The sequence below is a fragment of the Phalacrocorax aristotelis genome, unplaced genomic scaffold (genome assembly GCF_949628215.1).
Source record: "Phalacrocorax aristotelis unplaced genomic scaffold, bGulAri2.1 scaffold_322, whole genome shotgun sequence".
NCBI lineage: Eukaryota > Metazoa > Chordata > Aves > Suliformes > Phalacrocoracidae > Phalacrocorax > Phalacrocorax aristotelis.
Window position 1 is genome coordinate 1 of NW_027441215.1, and position 8,479 is coordinate 8,479.

At 70.9% G+C, this 8,479-nt stretch overlaps 2 protein-coding genes across 2 annotated transcripts; both read left to right on the forward strand.

Moving 5' to 3' along the window:
- Positions 1-688: 688 nt before the first annotated feature.
- On the forward strand, positions 689-2,320 carry TMED4 (transmembrane p24 trafficking protein 4). Its single transcript, XM_075080306.1, is given in 9 exon segments — positions 689-761; positions 764-844; positions 949-1,034; positions 1,036-1,050; positions 1,572-1,622; positions 1,624-1,698; positions 1,796-1,824; positions 1,826-1,940; positions 2,038-2,320. Coding segments are annotated over 9 exon segments (660 nt in total). The 5' UTR covers positions 689-703; the 3' UTR covers positions 2,188-2,320.
- Positions 2,321-2,583: 263 nt separating this feature from the next.
- On the forward strand, positions 2,584-7,630 carry DDX56 (DEAD-box helicase 56). Its single transcript, XM_075080305.1, has 14 exons — positions 2,584-2,692; positions 3,201-3,362; positions 3,578-3,738; positions 3,839-4,009; positions 4,544-4,634; positions 4,815-5,059; positions 5,529-5,651; positions 6,138-6,254; positions 6,342-6,436; positions 6,558-6,631; positions 6,730-6,819; positions 6,945-7,050; positions 7,203-7,297; positions 7,398-7,630. The coding sequence occupies exons 1-14, from the start codon at positions 2,630-2,632 to the stop codon at positions 7,476-7,478; spliced, it is 1,674 nt and encodes a 557-aa protein (XP_074936406.1). The 5' UTR covers positions 2,584-2,629; the 3' UTR covers positions 7,479-7,630.
- Positions 7,631-8,479: the final 849 nt, after the last annotated feature.

The window sequence follows — 8,479 nt, forward strand, 5'->3', positions numbered from 1 at the left end:
CTTTTATAACCCCTCCCGAAATTTCCAGCCTGCGGAGGCGGGGGGGCTGCCGGTGGTGCAATCAGCCCCGCGGTTCCGCTTTCCCTCCCGTCTCACCAGGGCCTTTCCCCGGGGGGTCCCCGGTCACCTGCTCGCCCATGGGACCCCCCCCAACCCCGGCCAAGCCCCGGGCAGCGGCTGGGAGGAAGGAAGGAAGGAAGGAGGTTGGCGGTGGTGTTGCCACACGGCTGGCAGGGTGTGAAGGGTTGGCTCCGCCCGCCGGAGGGCTCGGCAGGGCCGGGGGGGTGGCAACCGGGGCCGATCGCCCGGGGAAGACACACTGGGACACAGCGGGGTGGTCACGGGGCCCCCCTCGGAGCTGGCGTCGCCGGGACTCGAACCGTGAATCTCAGAGTTGGGGGGGCGGTTCCCTCCCTGCTGCGCCACCGGGCGGGGAGGGCTGCGCATGCGCGTGAGACAGAGGGCAGAGCGCATGCGCAGTGAGAGGCGCCCCCCGCCGTGAACCCAGCGGGCACCCGTAGCTGTATCGTGGGGACCAGTGAGTGGCCGGCGGCGGACAGCGCATGCGTGGTGTGATCGGGCGGCGGACAGCGCATGCGCAGTGTGGGGTGAGGCGGGCAGCGGCGCATGCGCAGTGTGCGCGGGGCAGGAGGCTGCGCATGCGCGTTGCCGCCCCCGCGGGCGGGCCGGGGGGACGTGGGCCATGGCGGGCGGCGGGGCGCTGCGGGCGGCCGTTGCCGCCCTGGTGTTGGCGGCCTGGGGCGCCACGGCCTCTACTTCCACATCGGCGAGACCGAGAAGCGCTGCTTCATCGAGGAAATCCCGGACGAGACCATGGTTATCGGTACGGGGCGCCGGAGGGGCGGGAGGGGGGAAGCACCGGGCCGGGGGGCGGCGGGAGGGCCGGGCCGGGCCTGGCCGGGGCTGCTGGACCTGCCGCCCTCCCAGGGAACTACCGGACGCAGCTGTGGGACAAACAGTCGGAGTCATTCCTGCCCGCCACCCCTGGGCTGGGCATGCACGTGGAGGTGAAGGGACCCCGACGGCAAGGTGAGCACCCCGGGGGGCTCGGGGCACCCACCGGCACAGGGGATGGGGTCCTGGACAGTCTCGGGGCACCCATTGGTACGGGGAAGGGTCCCAGGGAGCTTGGGGCACCCTCCAATACAGGGGATGGGGTCCTGGGCAGGCTTGGGGAACCCGTTGGTACAGGGAAGAAGCCCTGGGGGTCTTGGGGCACCCCACCGGCCCGGGGGCTCTTGGGGTGCTCCCCAGCTAGGGCAGGGGACCCCAGAGTGCATGGGGTACCCACTATGCGGGGCATGGGGTCCCTGGGGCACATGGGGTGCCCCCCAGCAAGGAGTCCCTTGGGGTGCAGGGAGCACCCACCACCTGGGGTGCTGGGTCCTTGGGGTGCGCAGAGTATCCCCCAGCAAGGGTCGGGGGTCGCTGGGGTGCGCAGGGAGTCTTGGCAGGGCGGGGGGGTCCATGGGACGTACGGGGGCCACCCCGGTGCACCCCCACCCCACCACGGGCAGGCGCTGGGTGACAGCGGCCGTGTTGTGGCGCAGGTGGTGCTGTCGCGGCAGTACGGCTCCGAGGGGCGCTTCACCTTCACCTCCCCACACGCCGGGCGAGCACCAGATCTGCCTCCACTCCAACTCCACCCGCATGGCGCTCTTTGCGGGCGGCAAACTGGTAATTTCCCGCTACCCGGGGACCCCCCAAACCCTGGCGAGGGGGTGTCAGTGGGGGGCCCACCGACATGTACCCCCTCTCCCTTTTTGCCCTGCAGAGGGTGCACCTGGACATCCAGGTGGTGAACACCCAACAACTACCCCGAAATCGCCGCTAAGGACAAGCTGACGGAGCTCCAGCTCCGCGCCCGGCAGCTCCTCGACCAGGTCGAGCAGATCCAGAAGGAGCAAAACTACCAGCGGGTGAGGAAGGGGCTCCTGGGGGGTGACCCTCCCCCCCCATTTCCCCACCCACCATGACCCCCTTCACCCCTTTATTTTATCTCTCTTCACCTGATAGTACCGGGAGGAGCGTTTTCGCATGACGAGTGAGAGCACCAACCAGCGGGTGCTGTGGTGGTCCATCGCCCAAACCATCATCCTCATCCTCACCGGCATCTGGCAGATGAGGCACCTTAAGAGCTTCTTCGAGGCCAAGAAGCTGGTGTAGCCCCCCACACCCCCCTGGGAGCCCCTGCTGCCTGCCGGGGTGGGGTGGACCCCTGCCTGTCGTGAGGGAGGGCGGGGGCCAGCCCCAAGGTGGTGTGTTTGGGGGAAAATAAAGTGGGGTTTTTTGGGTCCGATGGGGGCTCGCTTATTTTGGGTGCTTTTTTAGGGTGCTGCGACGCCGCACAGGGGTGGGCAGGGGGCTCAGCTGTCCGGCTGCCTGTCCCGCGCTGTGTCTACTCCTCCCCAAAGATTTGGCGGGGTCGGGAAGCGTTTCCCCCCAAAAAACCGGATAGCGGGCGTGCTGCGCAGTCCTCCGCCGCCAGGGGGCGCCGCGGCAGCCCCTACACTCCGCTCTCCTTGCGGCCGCTCTGGGCGGGCGGTGGAAGTGTCTGTGGGCGGGGAGGAGCGCGCAGGCGCAAGAGAGGAAGGGAGGGGTACACAACATGGCGGCGGCGATGGAGGCGCCGGGCTTTGAGCACATGGGGCTGGACGGGAGGCTGCTGCGGGTGCGGCGGGGGTCTGGGGGGGGGGGGCACCGTGGGCTGCGGGCGCTGGGGGTGGGCTATGGCCCGGGGGCGGGTCTGGAGGGGCCTGGGCGCCGTGGTTCCCCGGCGGGGCGGACGGCTTGCGGGGGCTGGGGCTCCGGTGTCCCTCGCGGAGGGGACTGGGGTCCTTTTGGGGGTGGAGGTCGGGAGGGGATCGGGACACTGGGGTCCCTCGGTGGGGAGGGGGCGTCCCTGGGGGGAGATAGAGGGGTCCCCTTTGGGGTTGGGGGGGGGGGGCGTGAGGGGCCAGGACTTACGGGTCCCTGGCGGGGGGACGGGACGCCGGGGTCTCTTTGGGGGTGGGGGATCGGGACACCGAGGTCCATTGGTGAGGAGGGGGCGGCCCTGAGGGACTGAGGTCCCTCGGGGTAGGGGTGCTTCGCAGGCCTGGGTCCCCTGCCCTGTGACAGAGTGGGGGGCGCTGGGGGGTCCAGCCGGCTGGGACCCCCGAGGTGACGGCTCCCCGCAGGCGGTGGCAGAGCTGGGCTGGGCCGCCCCCACCGCCATCCAGGCCGACGCCATTCCCCTGGCGTTGGAGGGCCGCGATCTTCTCGCCCGGGCCAGGACCGGCTCCGGGAAGACGGGGGCATATGGGCTGCCCCTGCTCCAGCACCTCTTGCGCGTCAAGGAGGTGAGCGGGCGGCGGGGTGGGTGCTGTGGGGTGCCTGGGCTCTGGGGTGTGTGGGGCGTGGGGTGGGGGCACCGCGGGGTATCCGGGGACGGTCGCGTGCTGTGGGATGTGCAGGCAGGGGTGGGTGCCGTGGGGCACACGGCCCCCGTGGGGGCTCTGTCGGGTGCCGGCGCGGCTCCCCCGTGTCCCGGCAGTGACGGCGCGGGCGGGCGCAGGCACCCTCGGCGGTGGCGCAGGCGGTGCGGGCGCTGGTGCTGGTGCCCTCCAAGGAGCTGGGGCAGCAGGTGGTGCGCAGCCTGCGGCAGCTGGCAGCTTTCTGCGCCCGCGACGTGCGGGTGGCCGATCTCTGCGCCCAGAGTGACCTCGCCGCCCAACGGTAAGCTCGCCGGCCCCCTTCCTCCCCGCCCCGGAGGCCTGGGTCCCCCTGCGGCAGGTGGGGGCGGGCGGCAGAGGTGGGTGACACGGTGTGTCGGCAGGCCGGTGCTGATGGAGAAGCCGGACGTGGTGGTGGGCACGCCGGGCCGGGTGCTGGCGCATCTCGGCGCCCGCAGCCTGAGCCTGCGGCACTCGCTGGAGCTGCTCGTGCTGGATGAGGCCGACCTGCTGCTCTCCTTCGGCTTCGGCGAGGACATCAAGTCCCTGCTGTGGTGAGGGATGCCCCGGGGGGGCGGGGATGGGGACTTGGGGGGCACTGCTGGGGCTGGAGAGCGTGGGAGGCACGGTGCAGGGTTTGGGGGGACACTGAGAGGTTGGGGGCACTGCCTGGGGTTTGGGGGGCACTGCTGGGGCTGGAGGATGTGGGGGGCACAGCTGGGGGTGGCAGTGCTGTGAGGGATTGGGGGGCTTTTCTGGGGCTGGAGGGCGTGGGAGGCACAGTGCAGGGTTTGGGGGGACACTGAGAGGTTGGGGGGCACTGCCTGGGATTTGGGGGGCACTGCTGGGGCTGGAGGATGTGGGGGACACAGCCAGGGGTTTGGGGCACCACCTGGTGTTTGGGGGGGTTACAGTTGGAGCAGGATGACATGGCGGGGGCACTTGCAGAGCCGGGGGACACAGTGGGGCTCAAGAGGGGGGGACCTGGGCATTGCCAGGTCTGGTGCTGAGGGCTTGGGGGGGCCCTGACACCCCCAGCCGTTGGGGAGGGGGGGCTGGCACTGAACCCCCCCCGTGCCCCCCCCCAGCCACCTCCCCAAGATCTACCAGGCGATGCTCATGTCGGCCACCTTCAGCCCCGACGTGGAGGCCCTCAAGGAGCTGGTGCTGCACAACCCGGTGAGCTTCGGGGGGGCCTGGCGAGAGCTTTGGGGGTGCTAGAGCAGAGGTGGGGGCGGGACGCTGGGACGTGGGAACGTGGCACCCCCAGGCGCAGGTCTGGGGGGGACAGCGCGGAGGGGCCAAACCCCCCCTCCCAGCCCCATGTGCCCCACCCCAACCCTGCCGCGATGGGCGCAGGTGACGGTGCGCCCGCCGGAGCCCCAGCTCCCCGGCAGCTCCCAGCTGCGGCAGTTCGTGGTGCGCTGCGACACCGAGGAGGACAAGTTCCTGCTGCTCTACGCGCTGCTGAAGCTGAGCCTGCTGCGGGGCCGGGCCCTGCTCTTCGTGGGCACCCTCGCCCGCTGCTACCGCCTCAAGCTCTTCCTCGAGCAGTTCGGCATTCCCGCCTGCGCCCTCAACTCCGAGCTGCCCGCCCGCTCCCGGTAACCCCTGAGGGGACGGTGGGGCGCCTGGCTGGGTTGGGGTACCCCTGGGGTGGTGTAGAGGAGGGCGAAGGGGAAAAATGAGGTGCCTGTGGGTGTCCACGAAGCGTCTGGCGGGGACAGGGTGCCCCAGGGAATGAGGTGGCTGCTGGGGGCTTGGAGAAGGAGGTGAGGGTCGGGGGAAAATGGGGCGCTCCTTGGGGGTAAGGGGTGCCTGAGGGTGTCCCGGGTGAGCTAAGAGGTGACCTGGGAAACAGGGTGCCCTTGGGCTGCTGGGGAAAATGCCCATGGGGGGGCCCCCAAGTGGGGCCTCCGTGGGGGTGAGGACACCCTGGGGCGTCCTAGAAGGGTGCAGGGGGCCTGCGGAGGAAGGGCGGGGGTACCTGTGTGTTTGGGGGAACTCTGCCCCCCCCACCCAAAGAGGGGTGCCCATGGCAGGGACGCTGATGGGCACCCACCTTGTCCCCAGGTGCCACGTCATCACCCAGTTCAACCGGGGCATCTACGACTACATCGTGGCCACCGATGAGGAGGCGCCGGCCGTGCCCACGGAGCAGACCCCGCGCAAGAAACACAAGGGGGCTGCCCAGAGGTGGGTCCCGGGGCTGCTGTTGAGGTGCCGTGGGTGCCACCGAGGTCCACGGGGTGCTGCTGAAGTCCCATGGGTGCCACCAAGGCCCCGGGGCTGCCACCACCGTGTCACCAGGGCAATGTCCTGCTGCAGCTGGGGAGGGCTCAGGCCAGGGAAGCTCACCCAGAGCCATGGGAGGGCTTGTCCCCTGGCGTGTCCCTGTCCCCAGCCAGGGTCCCGTGCCCAGGGGACCCTTCTTTGGGGGGTCTCCTTGCCCCATCCCTGTGGTTCTGGGGTCATCGTGCCCAGGGTGTCCCGTGCCCCTGTGGGTGTCGGTGCTCAGCACGTCCCTGCACCCAGAGCATCCTCGTAGCTGTGGGGTCCCTTTTGCCAGTGTCCCCGTGCCCACATGAGTGTCTGTGTCCCGGATGTCCCCGTGCCTGGGGTGTCACCGTGTCCTTGGGGGTCCCTGAGCCACCCCAACGTCTCGTTTGCCCCCCTCCCCAGCAAGGGCAAGGACCCGGAGTACAGCGTCGCACGGGGCATCGACTTCCAAAACGTCGCCGCCGTCATCAACTTCGACGTGCCACCAACGGTCGAGTCCTACATCCACCGCGTGGGCAGGTACGTGGGGACGCGGGGGGACACGGGGGTGCCACGGCGGCCCCCAGGGGCGGGCGCCCCACCGCCGCGTCCCCTCTGTGCCCGCAGGACGGCCCGCGCCGACAACCCCGGCACGGCGCTCACCTTCGCGCTGCCCGAGGAGCACGACGGCCTGGCCCGGATCGAGGACGCGCTCGCCGGAGGTTGGGGGGACCCCGCATCACTTTTGGGGGGGGGGCGGGATGGGGGCGCTAAGGGATGGGTGGGTGTGGGGAGGTGGGAGCGAGCGCGGGGGTGACCCCACGTGTCCCCGTGTGTCCCCAGAGAACGGCGAGTCGATGCTGCAGCCCTACAAGTTCTCCATGGAGGAGATCGAGGCGCTGCGCTACCGCTGCCGGGTAGGGGGGCAGCAGGCGGCGCCGGGGGGTGCCGGCGGCACCAGCTGGGGGGGCGCTGCCGGGCTCTGACACCCCGTACGTGTGTCCTCCCCGCCCAGGACGCCATGCGCTCCGTCACCAAGCAGGCGGTGAAGGAGGCCCGGCTGCGGGAGATCAAGGACGAGCTGCTCAACTCAGAGAAACTCAAGGTAACCCTCCCCCGCGCCCGGCGGGCTCAGGGCTGCCCGAGGGGCGGAGGGTGGCGTTTTGGGGGTCCACTGGCAGCGCGGGGCGGGTACCAGGCACCGCCAGCCCCCCAATTCTTTCCACCCAGGTGTATTTTGAGGATAACCCCCGCGACCTGCACGTCCTGCGCCACGACAAGCCCCTGCACCCCGCCATCGTCAAGCCTCACCTCCGCAACGTGCCCGAGTACCTGGGTACGCCCCCGCGCCCGCCCGCCGGCCGGTTTCGGGGTGGGAAGGGGGTGCTGGGGGGTGGCGGCGACGTCAAGGCAAAATAGTGCCTGGGGGGGAAACGGAGACGCCCCTGGGCCCGCCGGCACCCTCTTAGGCGCTGCTCTCCGCCGCAGTGCCCCCCACCCTCCGCAGCATCGCCAGACCCAACCTCAAGAAGCGCAAGTGGCTGCGGCTGCCCCGCGCCGGCACCAACCGTCGGGGCGGCTCGGTGAGTGCGGGGCGGGCACGGAGGGACGCCCCTGCTGCCGCCCGCTCGCGGCCGAGGGGATCCCACCCTGCTTTTTTCGTTTCTCACACTCTTTCTCCAGTCCCGCGGCACCGGCAACCCGCTGCAGAGCTTCAAGTACGCCCGTCGCTGCGCCAAGCGCCCGGCCGCGCCGCCCTCCTGATGACCCCCCGCCGGCACCCCACGGACTGCGCCAGCCCCGGGGGTGGGGGGCACCGCAGCCACCTCCAGCCCCCCCCCGTCCCAGGGGTGGGCGCTCTCCGTGCCGTACCCCCACGGGGCGGCTCTGCCCAATAAAGGTGCCGATGAACACTGTGCCCCGCGTCGCACCGTCACCTTTGCCGGGCGCTCCTTGCCGGGCCGCTCGCGGTGCCCCCGCCGCCTACGTGACCGGGGAGGGTTGGTGACGCAGAGGCGGGAAGCGGCGTCTCCCGCTGAGGCCGGGCAAAGGTGCCAGGGCGTTATCGCTCCCCCTTTATCGATGCCAAGGCCGTACAGGGGCCATAAACCGGGGCGAGGGCGCAGCGGAGGGGTGGCATTGCCAGCTTTGGGGGCTCGGATCCCCTCCGGTGCCTCGTCAGCCCCCGCGCCAACACCGCCGTGAGCCCGGTAGCCTGGCGCGGCTTGCCCCGGGGCTGGCACCGCGCCTCGGGTGCCTGCCAGGGTTTGCCCAGCCCTGCCCCACGGCATGCGAGGCAGGCGTTACCGCTCGGGGTGCCCATAATCGCCCGCCGAGGCATCTTATCGGGGTTACGGCGTCTTATCGGGGGCGGGGGGCCACGGCTCGTCCAAGGCTGCCCACTGGCCCTGAACTCTTGTTGGCACCAGGGCAGAGGGCTCTGGCGCTTCTGGAACGGCAGCGGTTTCACGCCCACGCGGCGTGGGGACGCAGCTGCTTTCCCTTTCCCCTGCCCCTCGCTCCCGGTGGCCCGGCACGTGCTGCCAGCACCGTCACGGCACCCACGTCCCCGGTGCCAGGCTGGCAAGGATGGAGTTCCCCGTGGTTGGCGCGGCCTCGACGTTTCGTTTTCCACCGGCGGCGAGCCCTGGGTGGGCACGGCTCTGAAACTCCCCCTTTTTCACCTCAAAACCAAGGCTCCCGGGGGAAGCGGGACGCCCCATCGTGGGTGGGGGGGCCACCCAGGCATCTCCCCGGCGGGGATG